General features: G+C 43.0%; 2 protein-coding genes across 3 annotated transcripts in view; both read left to right on the forward strand.

The window, feature by feature from the left end:
* The window catches only part of LOC139060504 (uncharacterized), a 40,620-nt gene extending 32,775 nt beyond the window's left edge, over positions 1–7,845 (forward strand). The window contains exons 5-8 of the mRNA XM_070539660.1: positions 1,468–1,670; positions 3,101–3,279; positions 4,333–4,409; positions 5,123–7,845. Coding sequence (XP_070395761.1) covers positions 4,338–4,409; positions 5,123–5,401 — 351 coding nt within the window. The 5' untranslated portion in view covers positions 1,468–1,670; positions 3,101–3,279; positions 4,333–4,337 and the 3' untranslated portion in view covers positions 5,402–7,845. The remainder of the gene's footprint in view (positions 1–1,467; positions 1,671–3,100; positions 3,280–4,332; positions 4,410–5,122) is intronic.
* A 4,587-nt stretch (positions 7,846–12,432) lies between these two features.
* LOC139059908 (uncharacterized) overlaps positions 12,433–20,130 on the forward strand; it is a 37,109-nt gene continuing 29,411 nt past the window's right edge. The window contains exons 1-2 of one of the 2 annotated variants that reach the window (XM_070538466.1): positions 12,433–12,596; positions 17,300–17,392. In XM_070538466.1, the coding sequence (XP_070394567.1) occupies positions 17,316–17,392 (77 nt within the window). In that variant the 5' untranslated portion in view covers positions 12,433–12,596; positions 17,300–17,315. The remainder of the gene's footprint in view (positions 12,597–17,299; positions 17,393–20,130) is intronic. The other variant, XM_070538465.1, reaches the window with a different exon arrangement.

Consider the following 20,130-nt stretch of genomic DNA (forward strand, 5'->3'; position numbering starts at 1 on the left):
GGCGGAATTTTAAGCCGCCCCTACCCATATGATCGAAATCACCCATATGACGTCAGTGGGGCAAGCTATATGAGTGGCTGACCAGGGCGCGTGATCGATAATTTTTCCAACTTTATGGTAAACAAATGATGTTTGTAATAGTTAGAATGTTAGTTAATTTGTTTTTATAGAAAGAAAGTAACATAGAGAGAATGCACAAGAACAATTTTTCAGTACACTTAAGCACTTCCGGCACACAGAAAGTCTCGTCTGCTTGTGTTACAACGTGCTCCGTCTTTGACGAGAGCTCTGCCGTCAGTATCGGTTTGTCTTTTCGCGAGCGCTTTGATTCGACTTTGTTGCGTCGTGGACTGCAGACGTAGCGACTGGCAATATGTCAAGCTGCGACATAGTGTCCCTCTGCAAGCCAGTACACGAGCTGACTGGCTGCAGCACATCGGACTGCCACTATCCGATCGGCACCAGGATTTGTGCGATTGCGGCCGTCATTTTACACTGGGAGATTACTAACGCAATAGCGTTTCGCGAGTCAGGTATTAGGGTAAACAAAGCGCAAGGGGACAGGGCCTGGCCGTGTCCCCTTGCGTGTCGTTTGAGGTGATGAACAGAAGCGCAAATGTGAATGGTCTGCACGGTGCAGCCACCTGGTGGCATAGAGCTCAACCACACACAGTAGCAGTAACAAAATATATTCTTTTTTGCTGCTGGTGTAAATTTTTCGCAGGAGTGTAATCGTTAATGCGTTGTTTTTGTAAATGTTTAAAATGTTTTACACTTGGTTAGAGCAATATTAGCTGTTTCTTTGGCTGGTTAAGCTTGCGCCAACGGGTGGCTGGACCGTGGAGGCAGGCACCCGTATCAGGCAGCTCACGTACGTCTACGCTAAAGTTCTTTCACCAGCTTGAGTTTATGCCTCCACCGTTTCGTCGAAATATTCAGGTAATGTGTGATTACCGGAATACCAGACACGTTCGGCGCTATGACAGAATGCTTGTAACGCACGCTGCTCCGATAGCTTTCGCTTGGGGTCAGCGGCCAAGCGGCTAATGGAGAGGTTTCTCGCAGTCGAGGGCGGGCTCCAAAACAACCGGAAGTGGACGATGTGGCGTCGCATCGCGACGCAGAGCCAGTGAAGGCAGAGCTTAGCCCCGATCGCTCGGCGAACGAGTTGAGGAGGAAAAGCATGGCTAGGGGGAAGGGTAACTTGTAATCGTGTGTAGCTCCATTAATATGTAACGCTTCACTTAAATTGTGGTGCGAATGTTCTACTTAAGCTGTACCCTACGCATCTACAAAATTTGTCCGAACCGTTTCAGGGGCCTTTTAACTCGAACCATTCTTAGTGACCTAATGACGTCTCAATAATGCATTACATGTTCTCAGTACTTGCAAACATTGTTGTCTAGTTATGTCTATCTGCACCACAGTACTTCTTTTGCAAAGGTAATTAGTTAACTTGTTTTCTAGGTTGCAAATATGGCAGATGGGGAAGATGAGGAATCCATTGCCGCCCACATAGCTGGGATGTGTAAAGAACTGCGCAAACCAAGCCCAAGTCATGAATAGTTGTGTGACTCCATGAGAAGAACATTTGCTGAGCGGAGAGGACTCGGATTCCAAGTGTTAAATATGTGCTAGAAAAAAAACCTGCACTGTCCACAAGCGCTATTGTAAGTACAAATGATGGTTTCTTGCCCAGAAAAACAGCTATTTGTTCTTGTGTTACAGGACTCACACCTTTAAATGTAGCTGAACGAGAAATCCAATTATGGTTACAGTGCCACCATAGTTAACATCATAAAGAAATTGAAGGTTATTGCAAAGGAGCATGGTTGACACATGGCAGTATTTTAGGTTTCGTGTATAGGTCCTCAAGGTGTGCTGCTGAGAGGGCATTTCTTACTTTAAAGAAATTATATATACAAGATGCATGAAATGCTTGGAACTCTCGAAAGAAGAATACTAGCAAGCCTCCAATTACCTAAATAATTTAATCATTGTTGTTTCCACTAACCATTTTAGTTTAATTTCCTAGGAGATGTGTCATGATGTCATAATGCAAAAGATGGTTATGATGTTTTTTCATTCGATCCCTCCAGCTCATTTGATCATTTGCTATGCTGCTACTCTGCGATCCATTGTAGCTGCAAAGCAGATGACTGAGCAAACTGAAGCAAGGGGCAGAACATCACATGGTTGTTACCTGACCACCTTCTGTGTTGTTGCATCATGACACATACATCTCCGGGGAAGTAAAATGGAAATTGGTTTATGTAAACTACTGTTATAGTAAAGTATACAGGGTGCCCCTAGGCCTGTTAGTATTTCTTCTAAGGTTTTGATGTTGACTTTTATGTAGCTAAAAAAAAATGAGGTTAGAAAATGCCCCATGCTAGTACTCCTTTAAAGAGTTTCAAATAACCGAAGAAAATTTGTTATTATTCAGATGCAATTGAATGCACTCAGTAATGGAACGAAAAGCATGTTTTGATTTGTGAAATGATAATCTGTTACAGCTATTTTGTTAAATGTCTGTTCTTTCAAAAATTTGCTAGATCTTCCCATGGTTATTTGCATTCATTGCAATTCCTCACAACATTAAGAAGGCACGCATGTAGTATATTGGGAAGTGTTCTCAATAGCTTGGCAAAGGCATCTTCAAAATAAAATTCTGTGCGTAAGCGACAAGTTATTATGAACCCGCCGTGGTTGCTCAGTGGCTATGGTGTTGGGCTGCTGAGCACGAGGTCGCGGGATCGAATCCCGGCTACGGCGGCCGCATTTCAATGGGGGCGAAATGCAAAAACACCCGTGTGCTTAGATTTAGGTGCACGTTAAAGAACCCCAGGTGGTCAAAATTTCCGGAGTCCTCCACTATGGCGTGCCTCATAATCAGAAAGTGGTTTTCGCACGTAAAACCCCAAATATTATTAAGTTATTATGAAGAAGGATTGTAAGGTGGAGAAAAAATAAGGGTGGAAAGTTTATGCATGCAAGACATTGTGCACGACATTGCAGTGCTACAGTCCTCTTGAATTGTATTATGCAACACCTGCAGGAATGCTTGGTTCTAGTCTTTGCCTTTATTTTGTTTCTTTAGGTCCACTCAGAGTTTCAGCTGGTGAAGCAACGTGCAGTTGCTGGAGGCTCTCGAGAAAGCTTTCCAGAACTCATCATCTAAATTAATCGCTGCTGTCCGAAATAAACGGCGCTTAGACAGGCTCAACAAAAAAATAGCGGACCACGTGGACGGCGCCTCCAAGCCCTCATAGTCTGATGGTAATTATTCATACGTTTTCTTTGGACACGGGTAACTACCTGTAATTCAGGCAAATTAAGGATTAAGGGCCACAAGCACAAGCGTTTTGCAGGTGTACATGAGACTAAACAAAGGGGGACTGGCCAGTTCTTCTTTAGCAGAATGTGCTATCTAGTAGCAATGGTGATCTGGCTAGTACATGGGAATGATGCTCGGAAAACACAGCCACGGGGTAAAGTTAATCGTATGAAATATATGCTTGACTTTATGGGTGCTGTCATCTCTTCTGGGGCTGCTCCACCCTTGCCAAGTATTGAGAAATGGACAAGTTGACATCCAATTCCTTGTAGCATTGATTTCTATAAGGAAAGTTTCATTGCAAAAAGTTTTGTTTCTCTCAAAGGATCGAGCCCTGTTCTGCTGCCTGACTGGCTTTGCCAAATGCAGTAGTAGCCTGTGGGCAGTTGGTTTGCAAAGTGATCAAAAACTTGTCTGAAGATCATAAACTAAGCATATAATACATAGAAATGGTGGTAACGAGGAGATGAGTTCGCAAAAAGTGTTTTTGTGAATGTACATCCACTTTAGAAATGTGGCTTGCACAATGTTACAACACTGGGAGGCCTAACAAAAAAAATGTCCTATGCTTTCATACAGTTTGTACCTACTTTGCACAAAATTTTTACTCGTGAAATAAACTGCACAAGCTCAAAGCACAAACAAAAGATGCCAATCTTTATTTGTGCCATATGCCAAATGCTAAAATGGCATTTTTGCCGCAATATTTTGAAGTGTGTTACCTGCTAATTGCAGATGAAATTTTATTTAGTCGTTCATACCATTAGTTTTAATTTTTGCGGCAATATAAGAAAATTTGCGAAATTTCAACAACTTTACAGTTTTCACTGTTGAAAATGAAAGAACTGCCATAAAATTAGACTAAGAGAGCCTGCAATTCTTCTAGACCATGAAAAAATAAAAGTGGGCCTTGCTTAAGTGTAAGTGGCTATCTTTTGGTGAATTTCTTGTGGCTTATGTGACAATGGTGGTAATCCATTTGTTAACTACTTCAGATGTCATGCTCACGGCAGCAGTATGCGTGCTGCCAAGCCTTGTAAAGGAGCGGATGGAGGCCTTTATTTGCCCAGACGTAAGTATTCTTTTGAAACAAAATTTTATTGGGAACAGCACTAATCCGTTGATCTGGAGCACAAGCAAGAATTTTGAGCCAGCTACCATTATGCATAATCGCATTGTTAGTGCTCCAGCCATGTGGTTAAAGTACCTACAAAACTTCTTAGTTCTTATATATTAATGCAATTAGCATTCTTAGGATATTTCATGCACCTGCCGCTGTCGTTGCAGTCCAAACGGTCCTGCTCGCACATTTTTCTGGCTGTGGCTGGGCCATCCGTTGTTATGAGCATTTTGGGCATGTTCACACCGGGTGTTATCTAGGTCAAGTCAAGCATAGGCTTAAAGTTAAGGTGCATTTATGAATACCGAGGTTAGTAACCTATAATGGAGACTACCTGTTTTCACATAATGATAGTAATAAGAAAATACTGCAAGGTAAGAAGAAAAAGCTTCTAGGTCTGAAAATGTCAAGCAAATGAACCCTGCATACAGTCCTAGGCACACAGGAACATCCAGAGACAAAAGGAAGGACACATTGCACCACACCCTGTACTGAGTTGGGACCTATATATGCATGCTATGTATTTATTGTTATATGGCCATTTGTACAAGTCGTTCTTTGTTGAAGAAACATGTTTTCATTGTTTCATCGGTTTCTTTTGCATGCTTCATTGGTTGTGCTGTTTTATAAAGATAAGGAACGATGGTGGACACATTCCTTTTCAGGACCCTGGGGCCATGTACATGTTTCCAACAGTCACATACCCAGCAGGTGGCAGCATTTTTGATGCCACCGAGTTTGTCGTGCGGCTCGAGGACGTGGCCATTCCTGAGAGCAACTTACTGGCGGCAGTGGCCACACTAATTGCCCTCTACTGGGCTTTTGATATTGTCTTTGACCTAAAGGCAAAGAAGTCGCTAGACTTGATTTGCCAGGTCATTAGTGTGGACAGTGGAGTGAGCCCTACACCCCTTGTTCGACTGGCTGCAGCACTATTTCAATGAGGAGGCTGAAAACTTTATGCTATCAGCTTCCTCACTGAAATAGTGCTGCAGTTAGCCTCAGGTCAGATGAGAAAATTCAGCGTAACTTAGAGTAAGTGTACTTTGCTGTTAGTGTCACATGCAGGCTGTCAGGTGGAAAAGTTTAGTTACACATGCTGTGGAGTGCACTCGATAGCAAGTGTGTTTGATGAACTCGCTGCTCTGCACTGACGTGTGTAGCCTCAATACTAGCACTTAAGAGTAAATAAAAAAAATAATGAATGCAGAGTTAGCACTAATTCTGACTGTTTTTTTTTTTTATTTAAAATGTTATGAGTGTTCTTGTGTCATCAGTAAAGCCAAAACAAGCTTGAAAAATTCATTTAAACTATCAAAATTATATTTTCAACTGAGTCCATCTTTTTGATTGTATGGATTTTGAATATGTTCCTTGCTTGTATTAGCTCAATATACATGTTAACAAGATTATAGCATTTCTATTTTTTGTTGTAAAGCTTCTTGTAACTCGGAATTTTTCACATGAAAAGAGTAATTACTTGTAAAGCACTAAATGCTGAGAATCATATCAAGCCTTATGGCTTCATGGGTATACAGTGAAATCTCGTTAGTATGAGCACCAGATTAGCAAGCTTTTCAGATATCCCGTACTGACTGCCTATAGTGTCAATCTAAAAATATTTCAGTGCTACAAACTTCAGAACACCGAACTTTTCAGGACAACAATTATTATTCAATTTCTGTGTCAGGTTAACAATGCCTCAGTACTATGAAGTCATATGAAGAAATCCAGGGACTCTTAGATTTCAGTTTATCTTTCACAGGAGCTGTAATGTTAGGCTAGCAAATGAAACGGCGCACGAAGTAGCACTGCGTGGGCTACAAATACCTGAGACAGCATGGGAAGAGAAAAAACGTGTAGAGGCAATTTTCCGTTCTTTTTTTCTTTCTTTTGTTCTTTCTGGAGGTGACGACATATTAGGTTTTGTGACCGCATGCAGCAACGAAAGTGCCAAAAATGAAGAAAAAAGAACATTGTGCTTTGGAGGTGAAAGGGAGCTTGTCTGTGATTTTGTCGGCGGCATCTCTTTCATGTGCGCCGCGATTATTCGGTGGTACATGCTAACCAAGTCAATGGAAAATAGCAACAGCATAGGCAGAGGGCCAACTTTAAAGTTTTTGGGGACGGCCCACACAGTCAAAACTTACGCACTTGTGGCTTGATGCACGGAATTGTTAATTCTGGGGCTTTTGCTATAATGACCTTTCATATTAACGAACGATTTATCGTAGTCCCCTGAAGTTGATTATATCGAGATTTCACTGTAGCATGATTTTCAGTACTCCTGAATGGCACTTTAGTTTGCCACCTAGCAACCTGCTGCTGAAGTGACATTACTCAAAGTGTCCTAAGTTTACCCATCTGATCAGGATATTAAAAAGACACTAAACTGCTAAAAAGTGTGTGAAATTATTTTTAACAAATTTTTTTCCCCTTTATCAGGAAGGTTGTCGTCTTCTTGTTTAAGACAGGTTCTAGTGATTGACGTTGCTTGCATTTATAGTTTTTTTTTGCTTACATTTCTTTATTTTTCTTTGTGAAGTTTATTCAACTGTATAATTTCTGCTTTGAAGTATGCCTTATTGTTTGCATTCAAATTTTTCTTACGTATAATATTTGCTTGTGTTGATCAGTGTTTGCACCTATTTCTATCACTGTCTAAAATTTTTTAAATCCACTTTTGTATGTTTCATGGTCACCGTTCCCACTTATTATTTCTGCTTTCATTTTGCATTTTTTCGTAACACATATTCAGTTGTACAAATATTGCAATCCCTTCTTCGAAGCTACATCAGTATTTTCATTATTGTCCCCCCTTGTGTAATACCCTTAGTTGAGAGCCTTTATGGGTGCGATGAATAAAAAAATGAACACAAATCAGTTTATACTGACGAAGTAGTCCGATAACTATTTTCGTTATTCTTGCAATATTAGCTTATTTGCTAGAAGAGAAAATGAAGGCCAAAGTTCCATTTCTTGAATATTGCACCGAAACCTCAAGGCCAGTGCAACTACACAAATTTCAAAGTATTTCTCATATGTGGGCAATGACAGCTCAGCGAAAGTTCTCAAAGCTTACCATGATCGATCAGTGGGCACTTAAAACACAATTTAGCTTACTTTTATTGATAAGCACTTGACTAGGCCCTAACAGGTGCCATTAAAATCCTTGACGTCATGGCAAGCTGGTGTGGTAACTTCAAGGCCTCACTCATTTTGTTTGAACTGCTGTATATTTTCAGTCAATTTTTTTAATCTTCTGTATTTATACGTCATTACTGTATATCGGAACTTGGCATTTGTATGCTAGTATTCCTTTTTTTGTTTTGTTAATTGTCACTCAAGATGATGGTGGCAATATTTAATTAAAAATAAACATGGGTTACTTGAGTTTGATCATTGTTCTTGCTTGAAAAGCTATGACAGCCTGGAATCATTGGAAAAGTGATTTCGGTGCATGACTAAAAAGTTTGATTTATTCCAAACATTGTTTTGGATTGAATGTTAATCATTCCTGTTTGAACGGTTAGCCTCTAAAGAGCATTAAGGTGGGATAACCATTACCTTTATGGTGAGCAACATTTAATCTTGGGGGAACAACTGTTGGTCTAGTGGAAGTACTTGGAAGGAAGAACATTTCTCCCGAGAAGGGCAAACAGATAGTCTCGGTGGGCTAACTTAAGCAGCCCAACCATTGGTCCTCCCTGGCTTAAAAGTTGCTTGTGAAGTTAGTCCCTGTGGACTAACCTGAACAGACTAATCGTTGAACCTCTTGGGTCTAACTGGGAGGGACTAAAAGTTGTTCCTGCAGTTACTGTCTGTGGACTAACCTAAGGGGACTAACCGTTGATTCTCAAGGGACTAACTAGGATGGACTAAATGTTGCTCCTGCAGTTACTCCCTGTGGACTAACCGTTGGTCCTCTAGGGACTAACTGGGAGGGTCTAAAAGTTGCTCTTGCAGTTACTCCCTGTGGACTAACCTTAACATACTAACTGTTGGTCCTCTACGGATTAACTGGGTGGGACTAAAGGTTGCCCTCACTTTTAGTCTGCAGTAATTGCTCGCCTAGTTAGGCCGCTGCCTTTGCTCCCGCAGTTAGTCCAAAATTGGTTCAAGATCTGTGGCGGGGCATTTAGTCCCCCAGAACACCAACGGGCATACCCGTTTTAGTCCTTTTTGGCTTAGAGTGATAGTATTATGGAATCTAGATAACAATCTCAATAGCAATGTTTTTTTTTGCCTTAGAACATTTCCGTATTTTCAGTAAACCCCTGAGAAAGATGGTACTGTCATCAATTCACACGGACCACGCAACACCAGTAGCCCTGAACGACACCTTGTTCACCAGTCCATATATCTGGATATCTCGGCAACTGATTCCGGCCAGAGGCAATGCATACTGCATCTTTTCAATACCGCATATAAGCTCTGCTTGTAGCAAAACATCAATGCATGCACCTATCGCAGGTATGGTAGGGGCCCGTTACCAATTGGGTCAATTCACTTGCCGTTGTGCAAATGGAAACAGATGACGTGACGACTGGACATGTTTGCTGAGGGCTATACCATAGTTGAATTTCTTTCTCTATGGCTATACTGCAAACCTGCCAGCTACCTGTTACTGCAAATTTGCCTTCCTGTTGGCACAGTTTCTTTTTTACAGAAATATGACCACTCTAGCTTACCGAGAAATCAAGTTATCGCTAATTTTGTGTCCTGTAAGCTTTCATGGCCGACTGGACATAAAAGTGCAACACCCCAAAAGTTCTTGTGTTGGCAGCATAGCACCATATCTGATTGGTAGTCATTAGACTTTGGTCTTTCAGTTAGTGAAATTTTGGAGCGCAGCTGTTAATGGCCCATTCCTGCAGCAAGAGTCGGCGGCGTGACCGACTGAACGAACACAAAAGCGAAAGATGCGAACGGCGGAGGCCAATGAGAGCAGCCCTTGCAGTGACGTGCGCGCGTCAGAGTGTACTAGATTGGGAGAGTGGGTCCAACGAGGACTTAGCACTGTGGCATTTTTTTATTGAAAATCCAGATGACGCCACCGTTGCCTTATGAACGCTACGCCCTGTGCACACCGGAGGTGCTGGCTGGCAGCATCAGAGGGTGCCGAACAGAGCGCGGGCGTTCTGTGTGCTCTCTGGCTGCCCCGGCTGACGTGGTATAGCGGACTTGGCGCGTGAGAAGCATGGCCGCGTTCGAACGCAGCGTTGCAGTTGCATTCGGGGATGACCGTGCCTGGGTTAGCCAGAGCCACACCGTCAGATGGATCGCGTTAGTAGTTTGCTTTCCTTTTTAGACCTTATGTGCGTGTTTCACTGTGCCATGAGATAACGAAATGCCGACCTCATGTTCCGAAAAAATGGGGATCGTGTGCAGCAATGGGATGAGGTACAGGAATAAATGAACTGTGTGGCATAATTAGGGGCTAAATAAAAATGGGTAAGTGTTTGTCTTCTTCTTTCTCAAGGCGATATGTTGAATGCTAACAAAATTTCCCCGATTCCCTAATAACGGCAGCAATTTGACATTTAGGGAGAATATAGGCCACATTATTCGCTACGTGCAGCACATTTTTTTTGTAAGTTAACTGTGTGTTCTCAAAATATTTCGGAATAGCCGTTTTCTTCCCTATTTTTATGCGTCATACGTCTGAGATGTAGTTGGTTTTAGAGGTCTCCTGGGGAATAAAGCAAAACACATTGTTTGTGTTTGCTTAAATTAAAAAGCATGCTATCGGTTGTCTATGTCCTTGAGCTTGCGCAGGTTTCTATTGTCACATGCCACCAATGTCAATGATGTTTCAATTGAGAGTGGGAGCGTTCTCTTTGATGACGGGCGTTCATCTGCCGCATATGAGGCCGTTCTCTTTCGTGCATGCTGCTCGTAGAGATACTTCGCAAATTACGGCAAAAGCTTGTGGGTACTGTATCAGACCGAAGCGCAGACTTTACACGCTGTGTAGATACTTCCTGGCCTTCAATGATATGTTCCTGTGGGTGGGCAGCGCAACCCGTCCTTCGTCCGGGTTGCGCTGCCCACCTACAGGAACATGTTCAATCACCAACTCGCCCAGCTTGCCGTCTTACTTCAATGATATGCACATAATGCCTCAGTATGTACTTTGCATCAAAGTGCAGCTCACAAATGGAGTCAGTGGCTTTCAAAGCTAGGGCCGATCGGTGCGGTGAAAATTTAGCTCCCGCACGCATTGCTTTTCTTCATCTTTAGGGACTGCGAAGAGTGAGTGCTTGGCCTTACCTTTCAATCTACACTCTTAAAGTTTACACCCTTTGAGTCGTATCTTGCTACACAACCATGATCGTCATCTGTCTTGTCCGCATTTCCTATTTTAACGCGGCGAGCCCGGTACTTTCCAGTAACGAACGACATGCGCGTTATCAGCATGACATAACATTGCCGACACGAAAGTAGCGGGCGCGGCGTTTTCAAGAACGGAAATGCAAGCAAGGCAGGTGACGATTATTGTGTGGCAGAGGTACGCGTACACTCTAAGAACAGCTTACACCCTTTGGCGTGCCCCTTCTGCCACACAACAATAATCGTCATCTGCCTTGATGCGTTTTCTTTCTTTATCGCTGCAAGCCCGGAACTGTCCAGTAACGCACTCTTAAGACGGTTGCATCCTTTGGGGTGTATATTTGTCCCACAACAATAATCGTCATCTGCCTTGCTTGCGTTTCCTTTCCTGGAAACTCGGCGCTCGCTACTTTCCTGTCGAGAATGCTGCGTCACACTGATAAGGCGCATGCCGTTAATGACTGGAAAGTACCGGGCTCGCAGTGTTAAAGAAAGGAAACGCGGGCAGCACGGATGACGATTATTGTTGTGGGACAAGATACGCCCCAAATGGTGCAACAGTTTTTAGAGTGCACGCCAAAGGGCGTAAACTGTTCTTAGAGTGCACTCTTAGAAAAATTTACACCCTTTGGGGCGTATCTTGTCCCACAACAATAATCGTCATCCGTGCTGCCCGCGTTTCCTTTCTTTAACGCTGCGAGCCCGGTACTTTCCAGTCACGAACGGCATGCGCCTTATCAGTGTGACGCAGCATTCTCGACAGGAAAGTAGCGAGCGCCGAGTTTTCAGGAAAGGAAACGCAAGCAAGGCAGATGACGGTTATTGTTGTGGGACAAATATACACCTCAAAGGGTGCAACCGTTTTAAGAGTGTACCCCAAAGGTTGTGTATCCTCGCCGTGTATCTTCGCCTAAGAGTGTGCACACTCTAAAAACAGTTGCACCCTTTGGGGTGTATATTTGCCACAACGATAATCGTCATCTGTTTTGCCCGCATTTCCTTTCTTTAACGCTGCGAGCCCGGTACTTCCAAGTCACGAACGGCATGCGCGTTATCAGCATGACAGAGCATTCTCGACAGGAAAGTAACGAGCGCAACGTTTTCAAGAAAGGAAATGCGGGCAAGACAGATGACGGTTATCGTTGTGTCGAAAATATACACTCCAAAGGGTGTAAACGTTTTTTTAGTCATACTCTACAAAAAGTTTCAGGTGGACCCGTCCAGTATGAGCCGGACCGCTCGTTTCGTACTATCGTCTGCTCGCGTCAGCTCTCGCTGGCGCTTGCTTGATTTGGTCTCGTTCGCAGTTGTTTCCGGTTATTTTGTGATCTAATTTATGCACGGCACGAATTGTGTAATATTTTCTGGAATCCAAGCGGCACCAGCGATTGCACTGGAACTTGTATAAGTTTTTCGACGATTGGCTGACTCTTCTACATATCTCTTTCAAATTATTTGTCTCAATATATCACGAAATTAAAACACGCATAGAGTTGTGCTTAAATTTTGCATTAGGGAGTATCGTAATCGGCGGTGAATTTTGTGAAGTAATCATCGGTAATCGTCGGTCTCGCATATAGCGCCCTCACATAGGCCCGAAAAACTGCGAAAACCGTGCCTGCTTCCGGTACCGCTCTACCTGATGATTTCCGCCGTTGCGCTCCCGCGCAGTTCGTAACGACTGGTAAAGCGCTGGCAGAGTAGTCGCAGCTGAATCACCGAATTCTCAAGCGCTCTTCTGACACCGCGACTGCCTCGTACTCCAGCCGGGAACGACGGCAACTTGGGCGTGACTCTCGTGCATAGGTAGGCTGGAGTCAGCTTGGTTTGGTTTAGTTTCTCCCTACTGATAACGCTTAAGAGTCGGGTGGAATATAGTTGACCAGCAATTTTCTTTTTCTTTACGAATTATGCACATTCAAAATTGTGTCAACTAATGGCCTAGGTAAGCCAGAGTCAGCTGTGCAGTTTTCTTTGTTGTGTGCCCGCCATTCTGTAAACGAACGTTTTGTTTTCACAGCGAAGCCGTTACGTGCGTGTTTTCCCATTGTCAGGTCAGCATACTCACTCACAAGTACAGGCTCATACTCGCCCCATACTCATTTCACAGGTGCGAAATAGAACGTCCGTAAGTTACGAATGGTGTGGGTGAACGCGAGTATGCGCTGGAGTGAGCGCCGGTTATCGTGAGTAGCAACGAAAGTCAAGTGCCCTGGTATAACCACAATAGGTTACCACAACTGCAAACAATATATCGGTGAAACAGGACAATCAATGAACATCAGATTAAACGGACATCGCGCGTACACAGCTAAAAAGCTTCCCAAAGCCATCGCCGAGCATTTCAACCAACCAGGTCATAACTTTGAGGGACTTAAACTCTACATCTTACAGTCAAATTTCCGTTCTGAACGAGAAAGAAAATACAGAGAATCATACCTTATCCATAAGTTCAAGACATTGCAACCAATAGGCATAAACATTTCAAAGGGAGCTTTAGAATCTATTCGCTATGCTAAACCTCAAGCTATAGGCAACAACACTTAGTTTGATTTCTTGGCGTATCCCCCCCTTCTTTTTTTTTCTCCCCTTTCCGTTCCTTTCTTTCTTTCTCCTTTTTTTTTTTTGTCAGCTGGCATGTCAGACGCCCTTGACACGCCGGCTAACGCGCGTGTGTTGACAGACAGGGGTGGGGCCCTGGCTTTGACCTTGTACACAGCGTTTCTTTACTCTCAATTCGACACGCTAACAAATTTTCCCTCGTTTCCGCGTCCTCCTGCCTCACACCCTTCCCCTTTCGAAGAACCCCACCTACATATACTGTGGCGGGGAAAGCATATGTCGCCTTGAAGAAAAGTCCACTTGTCGAAACGTTGGCTCCTGCATTCACCTTGTTCACGTTTTGCTCATCGTCTTGAATTTCCATCTCCCGCATTCCCCGTCTTTTCACTTGTGTTACCCAGGTATTATGAACTGCAAACAGAGCTTTGCCCAATGCCAAAGGATCGGATGTGCATCAGTTTACATTTAGAGTGAAGGGGCATCTTGTGGGTTACGTTTGGCCAAAGCTTCACAAGTGTCAGTTATAAGGTTTGAAAAATAATTTCTTACACAAGTGCTCACAACTGTTATTCAGCTATTTAGTGATATTTCCTAGTGTCCTGAAACAACTGCATGTGACAACGCTTCACATTTGTTGGAAATGTGGGGTATGTTATAAGCAAGGCATGGCGAAAGTTTAATTTCTGGGTTAAATTATGGATTAGCAGATAACTGAGTTTTAGAAGTAGCATCCCCAAGTGGCTTTGCACACCCAAATACACAAACTCCTGTACGCCTTTTGCATTCTTTTCTTTGTCTGGTTGATAGCACGTCTTAACTTTGGGTCCCCTATTTCTAAAGCTCGCTAATTATGGCATAGTCCTATTCTGTCTATTTTCATATGTTATACAATGTGCAAAGTGTGTTTTCTGACGGTTCTTCGAAAACTAAGAGGGGCACTCACTTCATTTTTGTTTGAAATAAGGGGCTCTTCATGTCTAGTGTGGGCATAGTTTAAATTCTGTGGGTTAACTACGGCATTATTCTGCATTATTGTAAAAACGAAATGTGACCCCCGAGTTTAACCTTGCACAACGTGTTGTTCATGTTGCGAGTCATATGCAGGCGATGGTTTAAGGTGTGGCTCAACTACAGGCACTTCATATTGTCACGTAGTAGTGACTGAAGAAGGCAGCAAAACTGTAATTGACGAAACTAGCATTTTATTGGGTGAACCTGTGCCCTCAGAAACAGGCTACGCTCAAAGAACTATAGCGGCAAACACATTCAGTGGTAACCAAAAATCTGATCTGCTGGTCAACCACATCTGCTTTTATACAGAAGTCATCGAAGGCTCCAGTGTAATCGGGGGTGCCCGGGTGTCTTCCAGAATGTCATCTACACAATTTGTGTCGCACATGCAATCAATTGCAGAAGCTTCAGAAACAACAGAGCCATCAATAACATTCGAGAAACTTCTGATACATGTGGGCGCATCCCGCACAGAGCAGTAACATTCGTTAGACAGTGAAAAGCCTCACAAAAGATAAACAACTCCACGTGCCAATATTAATTATGCAACTGCTTGGAAGAACCACCTTTGCTGGAATTTAGCCTGTGATCAAATTTTTGTTCCCTTAATCGACCTTGCTGTGTGGTTTACATCTCGTCCCATTTGGCCTATCTCCCTGGTTGGAACGAGCCAGCATTTGAGGCAATGACTGCTGTTAGAGCTCTGCAGAAGTTGCATTGATTTTTATTGTCAACTGTAATAGAAGATGGTCTATTTGTTCATTGCTGATCATGCTATATTTATCAGATGTTTTAGAACTGTTCACCCATTTCTCTCGAGATGCAGCTCATTCATCTGATAAGAGTGCCAGGCCACAGAGGTTTACACCTAAATGAAATTGCTGATTGCTTATAGTGGCGTTGCATGGTAGTTCTCCAATCCCTGTTTTACTGTCATCAGCATTTGTCATTGTAGCATAGTGCAAAATATTTATTGCCAATAACTTTGACAAATCTTTATTGTCTTCTGATGTTATCGATCTAAATCTTTCCTGAAACAATAGATGGTGCCCACACATAATCTTGTTTATGTGGCTTTGTTAAGTTCCCCGAAAAATGTCGTTTTACAGCGAAACTTTTGAAGGGATTTTCAGCTATTGTTTTCATGTGGCGGTGAAGGCTGGTGGTGTGCTGGGTACCAAATGTCAATCAGAAATAGAGCCAGCAGCACAGCCTCTATCAGGCCCTCAATTTCTGTTTGTCGCGATTCACCAGCTCCATATCGTAGGTCAGCAATTGGGGGCCCAAATTGAAAAAAAAACATCTTGTGGGCTACACGTAACTTTTGTGTATCTGTAGCCAGTGCATGTGTGCATTTGCGATCAAAAGTATGTGAACCATAGTTCTTGCAAGGAAAAAAAATTCATGGCAACTCGCTCACAACCTGGAACTTGCAAAGGCGGCAATTCAGTGTTTGGAATGCCAAGTCTGAACCGCAGTCTTCAGTTTGAGGTTACATGCCAGTGCATCGAATAAATTCATTGTTTTTTTGTTTTTTTTGTAGAATGCCTGATTTGCATACTTTTGATCAAGAGGTTGCCTCATTGCATCTCGGATGTCTGCAGAATGAGATGTTTGCCCCACAACTCATTGTTCACTAAAAGAAAGTTGCTATTTTGTCTTAGTCTTCAGAACTCGTTGAGTGCATGGACCACAATGACCAGATGTCTGGGCCAACAACCTAACAACCCTGTTAAAGCAAAGTCAAATGAGCACGATGCCTTGCCTAAATATAGCCCAAGAAAAGTAGAATATTTTTTCTGAACAGTGTGTTTAATAATACAGGTCATTTCAGCTAAAACGTACTTTGTGTGCATTATTTCTGTACACATTTTAGGGTGTGCTACAATTTGCTGTATTATTGAGCAAAAACTGCAAAGGCTTTGCCAGGACTGCTTACAATGCTTCCTTGCTCTTGAAAAGTGATTTTTCTATGTTGCTCTGCTCTTATTCCCACAAGCACTGGTAATCTGAATGAATGTACCTGGGGACGATGTCGGACAATGACTTTCGGCAATACTATCTCCTTCGCATGACTTAGTGCTCAATCAGCCAATCGGCTCATCTGATTTCGCTCAACCAGCCAATCAGCATGCGCCTGATGGTCGAGGTGATAGTATCGCCGAAAATGCTCGTCCCAGAATACGTCCCCTGTTTTGTGCATTTTGGGTGTGTGGTAAAGTGTTTCAATCTGTTTGGAAATGCGAAAACACCCGTGTACTTACATTTAGGGGCACGTTAAAGAACCCCAGGTGGTCAAAATTTCCGGAGTCCTCCACTACAGCGTGCCTCATAATCAGAAAGTGGTTTTGGCACGTAAAACCCTATAATTTTTTTGTCTCAATCTGTTTGTGGGAAGGCAAACTGCATGAACAGTGCTGGCTGCAGCACCTGTCTGCCAATAGGCACATCACTACCTTTCTCCTGCAACACTCCCGATTACTCGCTAACAAGAACCTTTCTGGGTTGCTATGCCGCTTACGTCGCCATTATGTACTTAAGCGGTCATTAGTTGCCTTATTTCGGCCTGGTACCTCTGCTCGAGACACAAGTGAAAGAGGTAATGATGTGCGCTCCTGGCAGTCAGTGCGGCCACCTGTGTGGTGGCTTTTAGACATGAAATGGATGTTCTTATATCTGACGTTCCTGTAGAAAGCTCTTGCATGGAGCGCACATTCTGTAAAGTTGACAAAACTTGTTGAATTTAGAATCCTCCGTTCATTCCTCAGCTGTACGCTTTTGTGCCACAGCTGTGCCACGCTTTTCATGATTCTGAAGGTGCAAGAGGTGAGATGAAACTAAGTTTTTAATGGACAGAATTTATGGCACCTGATAGGGATATGCGATACGTTGAGCATTATGGTCTTAATAAGCAGAACTGGTCTCTCTGGTTGCAGCTTCACAACTCTGAAGATGCCCCGAACCAAGAAACCAAAGCCCCGCCAGTCATCTCTGCTCCCTGGATGTGCCTTTGGCGCTGAACAAATCAGGTGGGCTGGGACAATAGGCTGGCAAATTCACTTGTGAGTTGGCTCGCTCAGGCTCGTACCAACCAGTGAGCGAGTCAGAGTAAGTTTGGCTGATTCTGCTTTCAGCTAGTTTGAGTGTGTGCGAGTCTTGCCAGGTCCAACTCTCGCAAGTTTGAGTCGGAATGAGTCTGGCTAACTCAGATTCTCATAAGCATATATATATATATATATATATATATATATATATAAAATATTGTGAGCGAGGCTGAGTTATGTTTATTTTGTTGACCTGTGGTTTGTTGACCTGCCAAGTATGAACTTGCAGGATTGAATGCCAGTTGCCTGCAGAGCAATGTTCTCGTGAGACGCAGACTGAAATATCACTAATGCGTGGCACTGGTAAGAAAGAGCTATATTGGCTCTGCCAGAAGGCTAGCCACTCTAATAGTGTGCAGCGCACTGGTTTCAAAACAAACAACCCTGCTTTCACTAACACATAGAAGAAAGGGCACTAAAGAAAAAAATGAGTTGAGCTGTATTATTAGTTAATTATAGGGTGGGAAAATATTCAAATTTTTGTTCAAGTTTTGAAAACGAATCCAGTATTACAACCTCTAGTTGTTCATATATGTATTCAAAAAGGCACTGTTCGGTACTTTCAAATAATCAAAACTAATGAAGTATTTCAGAACCTGTTTTTAAAATGTGGGTACTGTTCTCCATCTGCCAAACTATCGCGAACTATTAGAAGGGAGACATCTTTTTTAACAATGCAGAGACCAAATGGGCTGTACTAGCTTGGTTTACGGTTTCACGGCGAAAGCTTACGTGACAACCTACAACTTTTGCTTGTCTGTCATTTAGTGTTTTTGGCAGTCTAGTCATGTAGCAGTTTTCTTTTATGCTACAATCAGCTATGTTATCCATCCAACGGGCCCTTTTACATGTGTCTTCGGCCACAAGTCCTTCAGCAGCATTTTTTCTCCACATCTGATCTTTTTTTTTCAGCAACCACTTTCTTAGCCATAGAGCAGCCTTTCACGCATGAATACAGTTGAACCTCGATATAACAAAGTCGTACTTTCAGTGAAAAACTTTGTTAAATTGGGGATTTCGTTAATTCGAGGTTTGAAAATTCCGTCATTCAAAACTTCACAAATTCCCAGAGCATTCCTGGTGGATAGTATCTTGTTAGTAAGCACTTGTAAACAAATTGACAATTTGCCGAATAGTGAGCGCCATGTCGTGCACAACAGGCAGGCGAAGCTGCAGCACTGTTAATCGCTCCCGGAGAACCTTCCCTCGTCTTACTCCTATGGCGTGCGTTCATTGACCCAGCCGTTGTCCACACGTGGGTTTAAACAGGCACGCTGCACCTTGTCCGCAGTCACATCCTAAAGAAGGAACCAAACCTGTTTCAAAACATCGGTGTTTATCCAAAAGCTTGGTTTAAATATTTACTTTTATCATATCTTAAATAATGGGTGAAGTAGTAACCATACCACACACAAATACTAAAGAATGTCAGCCTGTTTGCCGAAAAACAGCCACTGCGAATGGCAAGCACGGCCGTTTCGTGCGCCCTCCTCGACAGCTGCGCCACTAGCGGCATGCGCTGTCCCTATATGAAACTTTGGCCGGAGTTTTACTACCAGAAAAAGCATTGAAAGACTCTAATATGACATGGCTGTTTGGCCCAGCAGTACCATTGCCCCTTTGCAAAAATGAGGTGACTTGCATTAATCGTGCGTCACTTCCTGGGAGCAGTAATGGTGATTTTTTTGTTTTTTCTGCTTTCCATACCCAAAGCATCTGCTTTCAGAAACCTTTCATGTTGCTTTCACTCGTATTTCAGAAGAAACATTTTGAATTTGTTGCAGTTGGTTTTTAAGAGGCATGCTTGCCTCCCCACCTTTTTTCACCCCCTGTTGTAGTCTTCTCCACAGGATTGTACTAATTGTGAAGCCGGTAGGTATGTACAAATGCCATAAAATGCCACACCAATGCACAGGGACTTGCACTGCAGGCACACTGCAACCTTTGCACTTTTGTAACAGGCTGCCCTTGTGACTGAGTAATAGCAGCACAAAGTAGTGCTTCTTTCTTTGTTTTGTGTACACTGTTGTTTGTAAAGTAATTGCAAAGCAATGCTTTCTTCATTTTGTTGGATCTTCTGCGCATTTAATAACATCTTGAGTTTAACCTGCAATTTTATGGCGAGTTCTGTCACTAGTGAGGGTAGTATTTGAATTTACACCCATGAAATTTTTAGCTACTTTCATCAGCTGCGTACGTCTCCTCAAAACAAGGTTACTATTAAGAATCCGCTGGCTACAGCATGCCTAGTCGAGAGTAGCCGACCAAAGTTACGGTTTGATGCAGAGTCGACAAAATGCATTGCAGTGGCTGTACGGCGTTTGGAATGCTTAGGAACCACTTCGACAGTGAAAGTGAGGACACAAATTGCATGGGCAACACTCGAATAGCGGTAACTTGGTTCATAGTAGCCATGTTTTTGGAAACACTGATTGCAGCACGCAGATCAGTCGATAAATCGAAAGAGACACTGTATGGCATCTGAAATTTTATTCTCCATGCTATGTTCTGGGGTGTTGGTGCTCGTGCCATGGGGAATTTCAAATAAATGAGCGGGTCTAAAAATTTTGACCTCAATTTACTTTCCTCTATGTAGTTTTCTTTTACAGCGAAGCTGTTTACTGCTACCCCCCAACGGCACAATCATGTCCACGGACAGAAAG

Source organism: Dermacentor albipictus, chromosome 5, assembly GCF_038994185.2.
Source record: "Dermacentor albipictus isolate Rhodes 1998 colony chromosome 5, USDA_Dalb.pri_finalv2, whole genome shotgun sequence".
NCBI classification, from domain to species: Eukaryota; Metazoa; Arthropoda; class Arachnida; order Ixodida; family Ixodidae; genus Dermacentor; species Dermacentor albipictus.